We start from the raw sequence: 20,199 nt of genomic DNA, 5'->3' as shown, positions 1-20,199 counted from the left end.
ATCCAAATTAGAAATGGTAGTTTTGCTAGATTACTAGTTCCAGTGGGTCACTGAACTGGGAAACATGTAATCCTAAGGCATTTAAGTGAATTATATGGAACATTTTGGGGAAACATATTGTGACTGGCTTGACCTGGGCCAGATAAATAGGTATTTATTTTATTCAGACTTTTAAGACTATACATGTTGAGGCTTTTTAACTTCTACTTTTATTAGGATTAATAATCTAGTTGACCCTGCAATTTGGCATTTAGCCCAATAATTCAGTTCTGTAAAACTGTAGAAATGAACTTCAGTTGTAAATGTAGATCTAAATTATTTCTTGTCAAAGTCTTACTCTCTACATGGCCTGAAGGGATAAATGGCATGAATTGTGCTCTTAGACATGGTAACTTTTATACTGTTATTTAAATTATGAAATTGAGTGTGAGAGGGTTCTTTCTGGTGAATTGAAAAACTGGAGAATACTTTGAACTGTTTTGAAGATGTAAGTGAGTATGGAGTTGCTTTTTTGATATTTGCCGAAAGAAAGAGACCTTTTTGTAGTCATTGTTTGGGTGTAAGAATCATCTCCTAACTTCAGATGATAAACTTCTTTTTGCTAGCTTCTGGAAGACATCTGGTAGGATGGTTCTGCTGAACTTCCTGAAGACTAGACTGGGTGGCTTTTTGAGGGGGAGATGGAGGGGGTTTAAGGGAGTTATATTTTAGATGTTGCTATACCAACTAATAACCTTTCCAAGAAGACATTGTGTAAGCATGCATAGCAAAACCATACATGTACTTCTAACTATCTACAATACAGGAACCAAATAAAATTGATTTGGCAAGTAAAAATATGGAGACAGTTACCCATGTGTTCATCTTCTGAAGCCACAATAATTTTGTATTATCTTAATGCCAGGAAAATATTTCTCTGATGGATGGAAACCAAAAGTAATACAATCAGGTATAATTTTATGAGAAATGAACATCAGTGTTTAAGCGTTCTGTATTATCTGCCAATATTATCAAGGTGAATCGAGCTATGATAGTCCTGAAAGTCTTTAACTTTAGAATTTGGGGAGGTTTCAGTATTTGCACGGGAGGGGTATTACTGAGTTCTCAAGGCGACTGTTTTCAGATTTTTTATTTATTTATTTACTTATTTATTTATCTTTATTTTTGCGTGTGTTGGGTCTTTGTTGCTGTGCGCGGGCTTTCTCTAGTTGCGGTGAGCAGGGGTTACTATTCGTTGCGGTGCGTGGGCTTCTCATTGTGGTGGCTTCTCTTGTTGCAGAGCATGGGCTCTAGGAGCACAGGCTTCAGTAGTTGTGGCCTGTGGGCTCTAGAGTGCAGGCTCAGTAGTTGTGGCGCACGGGCTTAGTTGCTCCGCGGCATGTGGGATCTTACCGGACAAGGGCTCGAACCCGTGTCTCCTGCATTAGCAGGCGGATGCTTAACCACTGCGTCACCAGGGAAGTCCCTTCAGAGTTGTTTAAAACAAACTTCTTGTATCTTGGTAACCCAGAGTTGATGACTAGTGCAAGGACATAAATATCCTCAGATGACTTCTGTCCTGTAGTATGCTCTGGAATGAATCATATTTTAAGATTATGTAGGTGATAGAAATGAGTCTCAACATAAAACTGCATTTGCTTTATTTAGGTTCTGGAGAAGTTGATTTTATATTTCCTAAAATGAAGAATAAATATTCAGCAGTAGTGCCAGCAATTTCAGGATTTTTTAAATGAAAATAATAATTCTTAAACTTGGTAACTATTTAAGGGAAGAAAAGTTTCACTTTTGATAGCTTGCAGTAATGAAATTTAGTAACATGTATGAAGTGGCATTTCCAAGCATTTGAGGAAAAGAAAAGATAAAGTTGTAAAATAGAAAGATGACTGATTCATATAAGAACCTGTGTTATTATCCTAATTCCATATGACACTGGACAAAGTAAATTAACCTAACCTCTACAGAACTGGGTAATTGGAGTAGCCTCTTAAGGAGCTTTCTGGCTAAAAAGATGTATGATTCAGATGATGTAGCCTTATTTTTTTAGCTGGGGCCATGAGCCTTTTTTTCTTTTGCTTTTAGAAAAAAGGATTGGAGAAGCCTGACTGAACAGTCAGCAAACACTTAATCCATACCTGTTGAGCTCCCTAACACAAATATCAGAAAAGTTAATTCTGTGCTGTAGAGCAGAGGGGTTGGCAAACTTTTTTTAACGGAGCTACCTAGTAAATATTTTGGCTTTTGTGGTCCCAGTCTCTGTAGGGAAAAATAAATTTTTTTTTAAAAAAAAGACTTTAAAAATGAAAATCATCCTTGGCTCAAGGGCTGTTTTTATATTTATTTTTATTATTTTGTTGTTGTTGTTTACTTAGGTTGTGCCAGGTCTTAGTTGCAGCAGGTGGGTTCCTTGGTTGTGATATGCAAACTCTTAGTTGCGGCATGCATGTGGGATCTAGTTCCCTGACTAGGGATCAAACCCAGGCCCCCTGCATTGGGAGTGCGGAGTCTTATCCACTCTGCCACCAGGGATGTCCTTCAAGGGCTGTTTTTAGTGTGATTTTTTTTTTTTTTTGCCTGCGTTGGGTCTTCATTGCTGGGCGCAGGCTTTTCTCTAGTTGTGGTGAGCGGGGGCTACCCTTTGTTGCAGTGCGTGGGCTTCTCATTGTGGTGGCTTCTCTTGTTGCAGAGCACAGGCTCTAGGGCGCACGGGCTTCAGTAGTTTTGGCACGCAGGCTCAGTAGTTGTGGCACACGGTCTTAGTTGCTCTGCGGCATGTGGGATCTTCCTGGACCAGGGCTCGAACCTGTGTCCCCTGCATTGGCAGGCAGATTTTTAACCACTGCGCCACCAGGGAAGTCTACAGCAGTAGTTCTTAATCATTTCTAGATCACAGGTTCTCTAAAAATTAATGAAATCTGTGGACTCTTTCCCCAAATACACGTATTCAAAATCTTGTATGCAATTTCAGGGGATTCTTTTGCCCTTCTCCCTAGAAATCCACCCCAAGATTCTAGCTATTTGGTTTTAAAAAATGAAGTTACAAGCATACCCAGTTTTACTGTGCTTCTCTTTATTGTGCTTTGCAGATACTGCATTTTTTGCAAATATTTCAAGTTTTTATTATTATATTTTTATGATCTGTGATCTTTGATGTTACTATTGCAGAAAGATTGACTCATTGAGGGCTCAGGTGATTAGCTTTTTTTTTAGGTGATTAAGTCTTTAAATTAATGTATGTACTTTTTTTTTAGACAATGCAATTGCACACTTAATAGACTACAGTATAGTGTAAAATCTTCCATGTGGCTCGCTTTATTGCAGTATTTGCTTTTGTGGTTGTCTGGAATTGAACCCACCATGTCCCCAAGGTATGGCTATATACTATATGATCCAGCAATTCCACTTCTGGGGTATATATTCAAAAGACATGAAATCACTCTCCTTAAGAGGTCTGCACCCTTACGTTCATTGCAGCATTTGTGTATAATAGGCAAAACATGGTAAAAACCTAAGTATCCATCGACGGATAAATGGATAAAGAAAATGTGATGTGTACACACACTCTCTAGAATATTATTCAGCCATAAAAATGAAGGAAGTCCTGCTGTTTGCAACAACATGGATGGATCTTAAGTGAAATAAGTCAGAGAAAGGCAAGTACAGTATGATCTCACTTACATGTAAATCTTTAAGAAAGCAAACTCATAGAAACGTATATCAGATTGGTGGTTGCCAGGGGCGGGGAGTGGGGGAATTGGGTGAAGGTGGTCAGAAGGTACAAATTCCAGTTTTAAGACAAATGTGTTCTGGGAATGTAATGTACAGCATGATGACTGTAGGTAACAAAACTGTAGTGCATATTTGAAAGTTGCTAAGAATAGATCTTAAGTTCTCATCATAAGGAAAAAATTGTAACTGTGAGGTGATGGATATTAACTGATTATAGTAATTTCACATTGTATGTGTATATCAGATGTTTTACACCCTAAACTTACAGTGTTACAAGCTGGTTTATATCTCAATAAAATGGGAAAAGTCGATTACAGTTAAACAGTGTAGTTAGTAAAATATTGTCTGATTAAGCAGTTTACATAGTGTTGGAATATTGTTAGAATAAACCGTTTTCACCTGTTCCTAGAATGATTAAACATAGCTCAGAGAAATAGAAGCAAAGATACATGACCAAATAAGGTTTGTTGTCTTTTGCCTTTTCCCCCATATGCAGTTGTTTCACAACAAGAAGGATGGGAGAACAAGGCTAGTTAGAGATGTAGATCTAAGCCATCTGTAACCAAATAACAGTAGAAATCATTATTTCAGTTGTTCCCGTAAGTTACATCTCTTTGCGTAAAGATATAAGTTCTTAATCTTAAGAACTTGTATATAAGCAGAACAGCAAATAGTCTAAAACAGAAATCAGCGTGGGAAAAAAGAAAGAAAGAAAGAAATCAGCGTGGATGTAGTAGAAGCAGAGGGTTTTGAGACCTAGGGCCCTTTTATTCATCACTTTGAGAGTAGCTAAGACGTTAAGAACAATGAGAAATGAAGAACTCAGAAAGATCTCCCCAGTCATCAGATCATGATGGACCAGTTGATCTTGAAGGCTGACCTGAATTTCATGGGGCTGGCATTTCCTTATTTCCTGTAATCATCTCCTCCCCTTCTCCCCTCTCCCTGTGACTCAGTGATAGTCACAGTACCAATAAGTGCCAACCTTTCCAATCCTTATCAGTGTGATTAAGATTTGGGGAAAATTAGAAGAAAGACATGGTATAGGGAGCACATTTCCTAAGTGTGACACAAAACCACCAAGATCACCAGATTTGACTATGTAAAAATATAAAACAACTTTTGTTTTGAAGATGATAAAAGAATTTTAAAAAATAAAGTGTTTGGTGTTAACAGTGGTCAGAAGAATACAAGATTGAGAGTATGGGGAAATGGCAAGAAAATAAATTTGGTGGAAGTATACATTTGTAGGAAAATTCTGTTTCTGTGAATCTTTTCTCCAGAAGTAATCTAAGTGCACAAAGGTGTTCTCTATATAACATTGTAATAGGAAAATTGGAAACACCTAGATGGCTATGAAAATGGTGACTGATTAATTTCATCCATCCACAGTTTGGCTGTGAAATACCTGTGACCTTGAGCAAGTTAGCCTTTTGTGCCTCATTTTCCTCATCTGTAAACAGGGAATGAAGATAATCAGACCTTCCCTAGAACTGTGAAGATTAAGAGTTAGTAACTCATAAAGCTCTTGTAGTAGTGCTTGGTATAGAATAAGCATTCTCCAAAATTTAGCTTTAGAGATTATTGCTTTAGCTTTAGGTATTATTATTATGTAGCCATTAAAAAAGAATGAGACAGATAAGTATATACTAATGTAAAAGGAGGTTTGTGATTTTTATTTTAATGAAGTTTTAATAAGTGTTATCCATAGAGAAAGGTATCTGATAAATACTGTTAACAGCTAGATATTTGGATGAAGGGAGCGAGGGATGGGTTTTCACCTCGTAAAAAGCATACTTTACTTTTGTAATAAAGAGGAATTTATGTTGGTATCCCAGATATTGTATACTCTAAATTTGCCTAATGATGGGCTGCCTCCACAGCATCTCATGAGCCAGTTATCTTCCGTTCTAGTAGCTAGAAACTTGCCTGCCTAGGAACCGCCATGCCATTTTTATTGGTAGTTATATATTATGCCAGTTTTATTATAAAATGTTCCTTTATAAGGAGCTAAAATATACTTGTCTGTTTTTATACGTTAGTTTTTTGCTTTGGAGGCACATAGAAGTCTGATTCCTCTTCCTATGGTGGCCTGTTAACGTAGTTGAAGATAAATTCGTCTCCCTTTCAGAGCTGGGGGGAGACCTCAACTAAAACTCTGAGAGCGTGCAACTTGTCCAAAAGCATGTGGCAGTTCATGGTAGAACTGGGAGTCTCAAGTGTTAACGGGGTGGTGTATCCTAAAATTTTTATTTTCAGGTTAGTCTTGGCTCTTTCTGTTGTTCATGTAATTATTTTTAAACCCTTTACCATCTTGATGGCTTTTTTTGGTGCCCAGACTTGAATGCAGTTAATGTAAATGGAGTCTGGTTGATATTCTAGACCTTATCCTCCACTCTTACACATAAGGACATTTCTTTGGCAATCTTAATTGCCCTACCAGCTAAAACCCGTGAGTCTTTTTCATGCTTCTCTTTCCCCATTACATCTAGTCCTCCACTAGCATACATGTATTTTGTTTTTAGTCTAAATTTTAAGCAGCAATCACTGTTAAACCTCATTCAGCTCAACCAAGTCTAAGGTCTGTTTGGATCCTGATTTTTTCGTTGTTCCCAGCTTTGTGACATTCTTCAACTTGATAATTATCATAAGTTTCTGGTGCTTGTTTTTTAAAGAAAATAATGTGTGTGCAGGTACTTCATTCCTTAACATATATTTTACTTGGTAGCCACTATGAGCCAGCACAATACCAGGACCTGGGAAATCAGTGGTGACTAAATGACTGCCTTCTTGGAGCTTTTGGGTCTAGTGGGGAAGACACATCAAATATGTAATGTGATGAGTGTTAGGAAAGGACAGCTCCCTATTAGGTTGGTATCCGTTAATCTTGGAAGTTCAAGGAAACCCTTGCTTTTTGTGAAGACTCAGAACTTTGAGGAACTGAAGAGCATTGTGTTTGAAGCTTAGAGGGAAGGGGAGAGTCATAAAAAGTAAGAGCAATTGGGTCATGGAGGGTGTTAAAAACCATGGTTAAGACACTAAACTTTATTTAAAGTCTAGTAGGAAGAAGCTCTTGAAATGTTTTAAAGAAAAGAATTATATATCTGCATTTTTAAAAGATGAGTTTCATTTCATCATAGATAATACATCCAAAAAACCAGACTGGGAACAAATATGATATAAAATATGGCAGTTTGTAATGTTCCTTCCATGCTCACCCTGAGGCCTAGAAGTAGTTTTAAGTAGGCAAGTAGGGCTTCGCAAATGAAGAATTTCATTCATTCTTCTTGACTACAAAATTTATGACTCAAATTGCAAAGAGTGAAAGTATTTGAGTCATAGTTAAATGTTTAAGTAATTTAGGTTAATTAATTCTATTGTGGGTTGTTTTTCCTCAGAACCATCTAAACCCAGAAACAATAGTGGTATTTAGGAGATAATTTCTGATCCTATGTATAGTTTTCTCTTAAAAAAAGATTTGAATAACTGGTAGAATTTGCCACAATAAACTAGATTTTTTTCCTTATATATAATTAATTCAAAAAAGGCTTTTTCTGAGTAGTGCTGATTTTAACCATCAGTCTTTTTGACGTAATGATATAAACAATGTTAAAGTATCCTGGCTTTATAAAACTCCTTCCTAGGTTTTAAGGTAAAGAAAGCTTGTGTTCATTCGATTCTAAAATGTGGCCAAGTAATAATTTCCTTTAAATGACTTTTACTTGCATTCTTGGTAACCTAGCATAAAGTATACATTGAAGAATTTGTTCAGAGTGGAAATCTGTGATAGCAGGTTTTAAAGAGCTATACAGACTTAAGGAGCCAAGAGCTGAATTTGAAGTGTCAGATGTTAAACAAATAGAAGGTAGTTTATAACAGAGTTTATTCTTTTATTACACTGCCTGAACTCAAGAGACAAAAAAACTTTCAGAGGAAATTATTGCAGAGCATCCCCTTGGCAAGAGTAAGAATTTTCCACTACCACTTGCCCTAAGGGCATTGACATTCCCCATCAGGGAAATATCACTGGATGTGATCATCAGAACAGGCTGCCTACTCCTCATGTACAAAACTCTTTGTCTGGAATTCACAGAAGCCTGCAGACAAAGGAAAATTATGTCTTAGTGGAAAAGTATTCATTGAATCTTTGCTTTCATGGATTTTTCACTTCCTTAGACAACCAGCTTCCTAACAGATTTAATCCTAAATTGACTCCTACAAACAAAAAGCACAGAGTCATACAGTAAGATAAAGGAAGTCTTTCATTAATTGAGGCTCCTTAGGCAAGACTCCTTTTACTTACCTTTAGTTTCCTGTCTAAAATGAGAACATGGGTTGGTCAAGATGATGTGAGGGAGTCTTTCTAGCTAAGAGAATACTAGAATTTGGCAGGTTTTTAAAACCAGTTTGGATTTATGCTATTTAGTACCTTTCCACAAAGAGATCGGTTTATAATGGAAACAAATTAAATGTGAAACTTTAAGGTAGTACATTTCCCAAGTGTTGGGGGATTTAGGGTCTTCTTGGTCTAGAGCTGTGGCATACGTGGCACATGAGAAACAGCACATAGTAAAGGCTATTCTAAACAGGCCCTTCACAGGACCTGTGACACCAGGTACTAAGCTTTTTTTTTTCTTATATTAATTTTTTAATTAATATAAGTGTGCTTGGAGAATTTCTTTAAAATATGAATTCCTGGACCCCAGACTCTTGAAGAGCAGGTCCTGAGATTCTGTAGTTTATAAAAGGCCCCCAGGTCATCTCTTAATTTTAGAATGGCTGTTACAGGATGGAAGAAAAGTGAAGAAGAGCTTGAGGTCAGTTTTTAAGGACTTCCCAGTCACTTGTTCCACTAGCATTTTAAACTTATTTATTTATTTTTGGCTGCATTGGGTCTTCATTGCTGCACGCGGGCTCTCTAGTTGCGGCGAGCGGGGGCTACTCTTCACTGAGGTGCGCGGGCTTCTCATTGCGGTGGCTTCTCTTGTTGCGGAGCACGGGCTCTAGGCGCTCAGGCGTTAGTAGTTGTGGCACACAGGCTCAGTAGTTGTGGCTCACGGGCTCTAGAGGACAGGCTCAGTAGTTGTGGAGCATGGGCTTAGTTGCTCCGTGGCATGTGGGATCTTCCCGGACCAGGGCTCGAACCCATGTCCCCTGCATTGGCAGGTGGATTCTTAACCACTGCGCCACCAGGGAAGTCCCTCCATTAGCATTTTACATTTGACTCATTCTTGAATATTTAACCAATAATTAAATGTATATGAATACAATTTTTGTGCAGCAAAGAGACAGCCTTCATATATTTAAGACAGACATATAGGGGGAAAAATAGCTGGTTTCTTTGTCGTGCCAGTTTAAATATAATTTTAAATGCTGCATATGTAGTATCAATCCCACCTTAAACTAGTAGCTTATATGTTGACTGTGTTACCCAGGAAAGAAATTTAATCTTGGTATTTTTTGCCTCAAAAACACATTTTTCATTCATTTTTAATCCTCTGAGCTTCCACTGAAACACAGCAAAGTAAATGGCAAGATAAAACTTTTGGGTCCTCAATTTGAATATTAGATTTGCTGGCCTTAATTAAATTGTGGCCAGGTATATGAGAGTATGAGCTAGGGCTAATACATGAAATTGTTTAAAAAGAAGTAAGAGATTCAACTTTCAGTATAAAATGATACCTTCTGCTTTTTTTTTTTTTCCTCTTTTTTTTTTCTTTTTTGGCTGTACCACTTGGCATGCGGGATCTTAGTTCCCCAACCAGGGATCGAACCCTGTGCCCCCTGCAGTGGAAGCGAGGAGTTCTAACCACTGGATCGCCAGGAAATTCCCGGCGTTGTGCTTTTAGATTGCTGGTTTATGTTCAGTTGTTACAGTGCAGACATGCTTATAGATTGTGGCGATCTCTATACCATGTTAGAAGTTTTCCGCTCCTGTAGGATCATGACATAAATTGCTTCAGACGTTAAAGGAACATTTTCAGGTAATTTTTCCATTTAGGGTCATATGCTCATCATTGAACTTGCATTCTTTTCATGTTCAGGGTCATGTGGGATAAAATTAACTATGACAAACAGAAGTAATACAGAAAAAGTTGTTTTTTTTTTACTATGACAAACAGAACTAATACAGAAAAAAGTTTTTTTTTTTTTAAGTTTATTTTATTTTATTTTTTGGCCATGCTGTGCAGCTTGCAGGATCTTAATTCCCCAACCAGGGATCGAACCCACGCCCTTGGCAGTGAATGTGTGTAGTCCTAACAACTGGACTCCCAGGGGATTCCCTAAATTGATTTTAAAGTTTTATCTTCATGGGGTATTTTAGGTGTTGAAGGTCACTAAAGTTTAGGGTATGGTTACTTTATTGTAGTATGAGCAGAATTATATTAAAATGAAAGGTTCTCATTTCTTCAGTCTGAATATTGCTGTTTGTTGCATAAGCATTTCCAGCAGGAATTTCACCTTAATGTGTCCCTGCAGTCAAATGCAGGGATGATCTTTGCCTCTTGAGATTATATATTGGCAGTCTCTTTCTGTGCCACCTTGTGACCACATTTCCTACTTAGGTTACAGGATTGTTTCATGAACTAGAGCTCAAAAAGCATACCATACTTTCCCTGAATTTAAAAGCTCTGAGATACAGAAAAATTAGAACTAAATTAAAGGTTTAGCAAATGAAATAAACCTACTTCTTGGACAGAATGGCTGTTTTGCCAGTTTATGTATAACCAGTGACAGTTACAGTTCAGTACAGTAGGGTAAGTTTTTAAAATTAAGATTTAACTTAAAAATACCATATGCAGTTGTAGGGGGGACTGTGCTTATTTGTTCTGACTTTTAGCTGTCCTTGCATAAGGCTTCTAAAACCACCGTAGTACCTTTCAGAAAGTCAGGGAAAGCTGTTGTATACTTATTTTTTACTGTCCAGTTGCTTTGGTACTGATGCATACTCATCCAGCAATATTTGAACACCTACAGTACACTGGGCATTGTTCTCAAGGTGCAGGTGAAATACTGGCTTTATCTGTTGCTGGGTCTGTGTTGTGGCATTTACTTCAAATACGTCAAGGAAAGGGGCTAAGACATGGTCTGTTTAAGAGCTGTTAAAGGGACTCTTTGGCCCAGAAAAGAAAACTCAGTTGACTTAAAGATCTTCTAGAGGTTATGCAAGAGGTTTATTCATTTATCTGATAATTCAAACTTCAAAAGGTACCAAAGGGTACAAGGTGAAAAGTCTCCTGCCACTCATGCCCTGCTCCCTAGTGGTACAAGTCTGTTACACGTTCCCAGAGGTATTTTCTCGTACCAGTGGAGCTCCATATACATGATGCTTCACACTTGTGTTTTCCCCACTTAATGTATAGTATGTCTTAGAGGAAGTTTTTACTTTAGTATGAATAGAGTTGTCTCTTTTTTCTACTGCTGATAAAAAAAACTAACCACATACAGCAAGCATATCTGTAGAATAAATTCTTTGTAGTGGAATTTATGGGATAAAAAGATTGTGCTTTGCATTTTTTTTTTTTTTTTTTTTTGGCCGCGCCATGCGGCTTGCGGGGATCCCAGGTCCCCGACCAGGAATCGAACCCACGCCCTCAGCAGTGAAAGCAAAGCGTGGAGTCCCAACCACTGGACCACCAGGGAACTCCTGTGCTTTGCAATTTTGATATGTATTGCCAGTTTGCCCTCCAGAGATTTTGTAAGTTTTTTTCTTTGTACTCAGCAGTATATATAGGGTCGTCACAAAGTCTGGACGCGTAGTTGAATTAAGAATACTAAATGGGTTACTAACATTACATGGTATGTTTAGTGACATTATATTCAGTTTGTCCTTGTTAGCAGTGCACTAACACCGAGTTTTCATTAATATCTGCTCATGCACTTGCCTCTAAATGATTTGTGCCTCTGGTTTTGTTTGTTTTGGTTTGTTTTTTTGCTTATTAAAACTAAACTTTCCACATCTTACAGTCACCCTGTATAAGAAGCCCTGTTTCTATACATCCTTTCAAACTTGGTGCATTTTTCTCAACTCCTTTGTCAATTTGATAGTTTAAATAAAAGTGGTCTCTCTGTGTAGTTTTATCTTGCCTTTCTTTTATGAGTGATATTAATTGAACATCTTTTTATAGAGGCATTTGTTTCCTGTTCATGGTAATTTGGCTTTCCTAGTGGAATAAATCATGGCTTGTACAATTCAGTCCCCTTCACCATGCTGTGTGTGTGTAAGTGTGCAAATAATGTGTACTTATAGCTGTTTGCCCGAGCATCATTATTCTCTTCTTGTGTACTTCAAATCTTGTATCTATCCAGGAAGAGTTTTTATGACCCTGAGAATAAGTTGATTATATTGCTTATTGTAGCAGATTTTTTTTTTTTTTTTCCTCCCTGCCATGCCATGTGGCCTGCGGGATCTTAGTTCCCCAGGATCAAACCCGTGCCCCCTGCAGTGGGAGCTCGGAGTCCTAACCACTGGACTGCCAGGGAATTCCCTATAGCAGATTTTTATATATTTGTGCTGTATACAGGCTATTTATTTCCTTTAAAAATTGTGTTTGATTTGGAGACAGATTTTTCTTTATGTAACATGATTGCAAAAGTTGCTTATTTTAGCTGACTTTTTTTTTCTCCCCAATTAGTTGGTGACAAAGTTCCTGCTGATATAAGATTAACTTCCATCAGATCTACTACTCTAAGAGTTGACCAGTCAATTCTCACAGGTAAATATTATGTATTGGGAGGTTGTTTAATTTCTGAAGGCTCCCTCAGATTCCATGCTAATAATTGAGTTGACTTCTTGCCTCACTGTCTCTTAATCCTCTCCAGGATATTTATTTCTTAATGCTTTATCAGTTAGGCTTTTTGCCAATACATGAGGTAAAGCTATGATTTAAAAACAATTGGCTTTCATCTCATAAGGCCTATTTATCTTTAAATTTTATTAAAAATTAGTTTTGATTTAAACTTACCTTTTAAATTTTTTTTAAAAGGTTACAAATTCCTTCAGTAGCAGAGGTAATATTCTTAAGGTTGAAGTAGTGTTGTTGTCTCTCTGTTTTGTGGAAAGTGAATTAATTTTACTTAGTGTTCTTTTTCCAAGCAGGAAAAATATAGACTCCAGGAATGCTAATCTCACATCTGACATACTTTGCAATAATCAGATGTACAATTAACAAAAGTTAGCACCCTCCAAAATGGTGAATGTTTACTACCTAAAGTTTGCACACTTAGATTTGGGATTGTTTGGAACATTTTCCCATTTTTGTTTGATACAGGCACAGTCTAGGGTGGAGGGTTCATATTAACTGGAAGTAAGGTGGTCAGAAGATTAAACACAATGCTAACCTGAATTAAATAGAGAGTAAATATAAAATTCAAAGATTTATCTGATTATTAGCTTTGAAAAGCAACTCATGTCATAGAAGTAGGGATGTGAGTAACCTGGGCTCTGTGTTTTTTATTGTTTCTTTATGAATAGCTTATCTACTAAAACTCCCATTAGCAGCAACAACCTGGAAGCTGATTAAGCCATAAAATGGTAGGGAATTGATTGGGTTGAATGTATGAAATTCTCATATTGTGCCTACAAAAATAATTTCCATTTTAAAACTTTCCGTAGAGTTTCTTGAATGTTGTTTTTTTGTTTAAAAGTCATACTCTAGTTTTAGGCTAGATTGAAGAACCAGATTCTTTTGTTAAATTTTTAGAGTGAAATTTGCTACCTGAAATTTGACCTAACAACTAGGGCCATATTTCACCCTCATTATATACAGTTAACCCTTGAACAACATGGGTTTGAATTGTGTGGGTTCACTTATCTGCGGATATTTTTCAATAGTAAATACTACAGTACTTACACTATACTAGTTGGTTGAATCCTCAGATGCAAAACCGCAAATATAGAGGAATTGCATATACGGAGGGCCAACCATAAGTTCTGTGCAGATTTTGACTGTGCAGAGGGTTGGTGCCCCTAACTCCTGCGGTTTTCAAGGATCAACTGCTTTTCATAAGTGATGTTAAGTTGAAACCAGATTCAGACATTGTGAAAGTTCTAAGAAGTAGTCTCTTACTTCTTAGAGACTTCTGCTTCTTAGTAGACTCACTTCTTAGTCTCTTGCTGTTTTTCATTTTGGTTTATTGAAATAGAATGGTCTGATTACTGCGTGCAAATATTTTTAGAACAATGTTTTCATTTCTCATCTTCGGCATTATTGAACAAAAACAAAAACAGGCTTTCCAGTGGATGATCCTCAGTATTCATATACTGTACCTACAGTTTGTTCATTTTGTTAAAAGTAAATATACTTTCACCGTCTTAAGTATCAGAGTGTATGTGTATATAAGTATACAACAAATCTACATTCACAATATTAGAGTATAAGATGATACCTGAAAATGAACTAAATTTGTATAGTTATTCAAGAAAATAAAGGTAATTGGGATTTTACTTCAAAATTAAATTCCTTTATTTTGATTTTTTTTCTTTGAAATTAGTTTCTATTACTGAATTTTACTAGTTTATGTTCTTTTGAATGAATTGGGCCTTTTTTTCTTTTTCCTGAGAGTGGTAGTGGCATGAGTGGATGAGGGTACCAAGGTTCTAGGTGCAGACTGCACAGATCTAAACAAACCTTCTGTATCACAACCTGCTTAGGTGAATCTGTCTCTGTCATCAAGCACACTGACCCCGTCCCTGACCCACGGGCCGTCAATCAAGATAAGAAGAACATGCTCTTTTCTGTGAGTACTTTGTTTGGAAAAGACTTAGCCTATAAAGGGATGTTTTCAAAATGATGTGGATGATAACTGTGTGTAGTTCAGTGTGTGTTTAGAGAGAAGGCGAATGCGGGAAACTGTTAATAGTTGGCAAGTCTGGGTGAAAATGGATGGATGTTCATTGTACTACTTCAATTTTTCTGTGAAATTTTTTTGAAATAGAAAGTTGGGAAATTTATAGTTTTCGTTTGTTTAGAACTTAAAGTGGTATTTCAAGTAGTGGGCTTTTGTGGGTTAGCATGGGAATCTAACCACCCCATAGTAAGTAAAAAAGTAGAGCTACAATGAAAATAATGAAGCCCTCTGTTCTTCCAACATTAGGAATTAAAATGGGGTGGGGGGAACCTTACACTTGATTGTATTGATCTTTGAATACTAGTGCTAAGGTGGAGGTCCTCAAGGACAGCCCATGGTCCTGGTTGCCCTTCTTACTATGGGTGATAGAAGTAGGAGGGGTTGAGTTGTTGGAGCCAGAGGTGGAGAATGCTTAGGGTTGAGAGCTGTATGAAGTATGAAAAGTCAGGAACACAGAGGGGTTAAGTGCTGTCCCAGCCCAAAGCTAGTCTGCAAGCCAGGCTCAGCATTGTGAATAGAGATTCCAGGTGGGCCGGTGTAGAGGGCTCTGGGGCAAATAGGTACCATTCTAATTTCATGGAGAATCAAATCAGGGAGAGATGGACCACACTGCCTGCATGAGGTATTGCTCATCATCAAAGTTAGATGGCTGATTGCCACTGGAAGGCCCAGTAGAATGTGGTGAGAGAATCTGGGTGCGCTCTTGAAAATCCACACAAGTCTGAGTTTACTAGTCAGTATTTAAATTGGGTGTGATGTTAATCTTGTAACCATTTCTCTACTTCTGTCCTAGGGTACAAACATTGCTGCCGGCAAAGCCATGGGAGTGGTGGTGGCAACTGGAGTCAACACGGAAATTGGCAAGATCCGGGATGAAATGGTGGCCACGGAACAGGAGAGAACACCCCTCCAGCAGAAACTAGATGAGTTTGGGGAACAGCTGTCCAAAGTCATCTCCCTTATATGCATTGCGGTCTGGATCATAAACATTGGACACTTCAATGACCCAGTTCATGGAGGCTCCTGGATCAGAGGTGCTATTTACTACTTTAAAATTGCTGTCGCCCTGGCTGTAGCAGCCATTCCTGAAGGTCTGCCTGCTGTCATCACCACCTGTCTGGCTCTTGGAACTCGCAGAATGGCAAAGAAAAACGCCATTGTTCGAAGTCTCCCTTCCGTGGAAACCCTTGGTTGTACTTCTGTTATCTGCTCAGACAAGACTGGTACACTGACAACGAACCAGATGTCAGTCTGCAGGGTAAGTGGGAATAGTTTCAGAATCTTTGCAGGTTATGGTTGTTGATTCATCCTAAGAATATGCCTTCATGCCATCAAAACCTTTGATTTATTATTTTTTTAATTACTATTTTTTTTAATTGGTGTATAGTTGTTTTACGATATTATGTTAGTTTCTACCGTACAGCGAAGTGAAGTAAAGCTCCCTGTGTGATTTATTTTTTTATTTTATTTTTATTGAAGTATAGTTGGTTTACAGTGTTATGTTAGTTTCGGGTATACAGCAAAGTGATTCAGTTATTTTTTTACATATATATATATATATATATATAATTTTTAGATTCTTTCCCCGTAGAGGTTATTAGAAAATATTGAGTATAGTTCCCTGTGCTATACAGTAAGTCCTTGTTGGTTATCTGTTTTATATATAGTAGCATGTATATGTTAATCTCAAACTCCTAATTTATCCCTCCTCCCCCTCCCCCCCCTCCCCCCTTTCTCCTTTGGTAACCATAAGTTTGTTTTCTATGTCTGTGGGTCTATTTCTGTTTTGTAAATAAGTTCATTTGTATCTTTTTTTTTTTTAAGATTCCACATACAAGCGATATTATATTTGTCTTTCTCTGACTTACTTCACTTAGTATGATAATCTCTAGGTCCATGCATGTTGCTGCAAGTGGCATTATTTTCTTTCCTTTTTTTAAAAAATTTTTATTGGAGTATAGTGGATTTACAATGTTGTGTTAGTTTCAGGTGTATAGCAAAGTGAATCAGTTACATATATACATATACCTGCTTTTTTTTTTTAGATTCTTTTCCCATATAGGCCATTACAGAGTATTGAGTAGAGTTCCCTGTGTTATACAGCAGGTTCTTATTAGTGATCTATTTTATATATAGAAGTATGTGTATGTCAATCCCAATCTCCCATATTATCCCTCCCACTGCTTATCCCCTGGTAACCATAAGTTTGTTTTCTACATCCATAACTCTGCTTCTGTTTTGTAAATAAGTTCATTTGTACCCTTTTTTTAGATTCCACATATAACAAGTGGCATTATTTTCATTCTTTTTTATGGCTGAGTAATATTCCATTGTATATCTGTATACCACATCTCCTTATACATTCATCTATCGATGGACAGACACTTAGGTTTCTTCCCATGTCTTCCTCCCTCCCTCCCTCCCTGCCTCCCTCCCTCCCTTCCTTTCCTTGCTGTGCTGGGCCTCAGCTGCAGCATGCAGGGTCTTTTTTTAGTTGCGGCATTCAGACCTCTTTGTATGCGGGCTCTTAGTTGCAGCATGCAAACTCTTAGTTGTGGCATGCATGCTGGATCCAGCTCCCCAACCAGGGATTGAACCTGGGCCCCCTGCATTGGGAGCGTGGAGTCCTACCCACTGGACCACCAGGGAAGTCCCTCTATGTCTTTTTTTTTTTTTTGGCTGTGTTGGGTCTTCGTTGCTGTGCATGGACTTTCTCTAGTTGGGGTGAGCGGGGACTACTCTTTGTTGCAGTACACAGGCTTCTTATTGCGGTGGCTTCTCTTGTTGTGGTGCACGGGCTTCAGTAGTTGCAGCACACAGGCTCAGTAGTTGTGGCTTGCAGGTTCTAGAGCGCAGGCTCAGTAGTTGTGGCACACGGGCTTAGTCGCTGCACGGCATGTGGGATCTTCCCAGACCAGGGCTCGAACCCGTGTCCCCTTCATTGGCAGGCAGATTCTTAACCACTGCACCACCAGGGAAGTCTCCCTCTGTCTTGACTATTGTAAATAGTGCTGCTATGAACATTGGGGTGCATATATCTTTTCATCATTTCTGGATATATGCCCACGAGTGGGATTACTGGATCTTAAAACCTTTGATTTATAATTTGATACCTTTTTATGTGCTTTAAGCAAATTGGGTTGTATGTGTAGCCTGAGCCCAGGGTAATTTCTTACACTTCAGAGGAATTAATCATTTAATTCCCAAAACTATGTCATGAAATAAAGGTTATCTACATGGCTGATATATTTGTACTGGGGAAATAACTGTAAGCAGTCTGTAAATGTGTTAGGTGACTATGCTTACTTTATTTCCCTGTTCTTCTCTCTCTAAGTGTATGTATGTTAACATAAGCTTCAAAGGAAGAGTTCTATAAACCAGCTAGTTACCTGCCTACATAAAATTCTAATTGGTACTTCCTTAACACATTGAATGAGACATGTTTTCTTCTTGGAAAGTAAATAATTGCCTTTAACTTGCTTCATTCTCTGTGTTCATCCTTCCTTTCTTAGGTTATTTTGGGGGTTTTTTTGTTTTTGTTTTTTTAAAATATTTATTTATTTATCTTTGGCTGCATTGGGTCTTCATTGCTGTGCGTGGGCTTTCTCTAGTTGCAGCGAGCAGTGGCTTCTCTTGTTGTGGAGCACGGGCTCAGTAGTTGTGGTTCTCAGGCTCAGTAGTTGTGGCGCACGGATTAGTTGCTCCGCGGCATGTGGGATCTTCCTGGACCAGGGCTCAAACCCGTGTTCCCTGCACTGGCAGGCGGATTCTCAACCACTGCGCCACCAGGGAAGCCCTCTTAGGTTGTTTTGACCATCACTTGGGGATAAAATTAAAAACTTTAAACCTTCCCTTAGCAAAATAAGAACTAAAGAAATAATGTAATGGTACAGCTTAATGAAGTTCTTTCATGTAATTCAATTTCCCTAGGTTTTGTTTAAACAACTTTGAGGTGGGGGGGGATGAGAGAAACAGATGAGGGAAATTGAGGTGCAAACTTCCAGTTACAGAATAAGTGTGTCATGGGTATGAAATGTAGAGTGCAGGGAACACAGTCAGTAATAATGTAATATCTTTGTATGGTGACAGATGAGAACTAGACTTATCATGATGATCATTTTGAAATGTTTAGAAATATCGCATCACTATCCCATGCACCAGGAAGTTTTAGTTCAATTACACTTTAAAAACAAACATAGAAAAAGATCAAATTTGTGATTATCAGAGGTGGGGGTGTGGGTGGGAGGGGGAGGAATTGGATGAAGGTGATCAAAAGGTACAAACTTCCAGTTATAGGATAAATAAGTCTTAGGGAATGTAATGTACAACATGATAAATATAATTAGCACTGCTGTATGTTATATATGAAAGTTGTCAGGAGAGTAAATCTTAAGAATTCTCATCACAAGGAGAAAACTTTTTTATTTTGTATATATTAGACGATGTTCATTAAACTTAACTTATTGTGATAATCGTTTCATGATGATCGTAAGTCAGATCATTGTGCTGTATACCTTAAGCTTATACAGTGCTGTATGTCACTTATATCTCAATAAAACTGGAAGGATAAATTAAATATAAAATTGACACACGCACACAAAAAAACTACTACTACTTTGTACAAGGCAAAGTAATTTTCCAAAAGGTACACAACTCATACAAATATTGAGTGGACACATGTCAAAGATTCTGTTTGGCTCATTAATTCAATGAGGGAGAATCAGTAAGATGGTAAAACTGGTTACAGGACCATGTGAGGAAGTGCTCAATATTAGAATAGAATTGATGTGTGTTAGATTACAAAAACTGGTTAATATTCTATAGGGCAGTAAAACTAAGGTTATCTTTTATAGAGGACAAAAAGCCACAACTTCATAAAACATGAGCCCTTGATAACAGCACAGTGAAAGAATGTTAAATTTTTCCAAAACACTAAATCTTTGAGTGTGCTTGTTTTAAGTAATGCTTCTGAATGACATTGAAAGGACATGCCATCCTCCCCTTGGCCTTATCTCCAGGTTTTTAGTTAATGTTTTTTTAGCATTGGAAATTGTTCTTGTTTTAATAGTTGAACCCTCGGAATCTTTTTCTTGCCAAATTTATATTCATGGTATTTTTTTGATATACACACCCTCAACTTTTTGTGTTGTCCAAAACCCAGATTTAGAGTGAATTGACAGGTGTTTAAACACACTGGGGTGTTCTCTCAAGTGGTAAGCTAGCTTGTCTTGAGTTTCTTGAGTAGATGCAGGGTGTAACTGAGCTACCTAAGTTCTCTTTCCTTGGAACCAAAAAAGGTTGGATGAATCTGCTAAAAGCTAGTTGTCAGCTAAAAGCTTATTGATTGGGGAAAAGAAAGGGAATTTCATTTTACCTGTTTGGTTTCCCCCAGGAAATTGTTTAAACTTAGACTGTAAGCTTTAATTCCTCAGAATAGTCCTTATATCCATGAAGGTAAAGCAGTGTGTGAAATTGTAATCTTTAAAAAATGGTAAGGTTGGGGCAGCTTCAGACTTCAAACTAAGACTAAAACACAGTCCATGATAAAAAATGTTTTTGTTCTTATATTTTCCCTTAAATGATTTGATTTAAAATGTTCTATTGAAGAAATAGCTTGCCTCT

At 37.6% G+C, this 20,199-nt stretch overlaps 1 protein-coding gene and 1 long non-coding RNA gene across 2 annotated transcripts in view; one reads left to right on the top strand and one right to left on the bottom strand.

Moving 5' to 3' along the window:
- Positions 1-20,199, bottom strand: part of LOC309611480 — a 79,018-nt gene that overhangs the window by 19,513 nt on the left and 39,306 nt on the right. The gene's annotated exons all lie outside the window — the stretch shown is intronic.
- ATP2A2 (ATPase sarcoplasmic/endoplasmic reticulum Ca2+ transporting 2) overlaps positions 1-20,199 on the top strand; it is a 62,445-nt gene that overhangs the window by 21,232 nt on the left and 21,014 nt on the right. Inside the window, 3 exon segments of the mRNA XM_082355866.1 lie at positions 12,363-12,443; positions 14,381-14,466; positions 15,371-15,835. Of these exon segments, the coding sequence (XP_082211992.1) occupies positions 12,363-12,443; positions 14,381-14,466; positions 15,371-15,835 (632 nt within the window).

The sequence above is a fragment of the Balaenoptera borealis genome (assembly GCF_965194805.1).
Source record: "Balaenoptera borealis genome assembly, chromosome: 14".
Taxonomy (NCBI): domain Eukaryota; kingdom Metazoa; phylum Chordata; class Mammalia; order Artiodactyla; family Balaenopteridae; genus Balaenoptera; species Balaenoptera borealis.
This window is presented reverse-complemented; position numbering and strand designations above follow the sequence as displayed.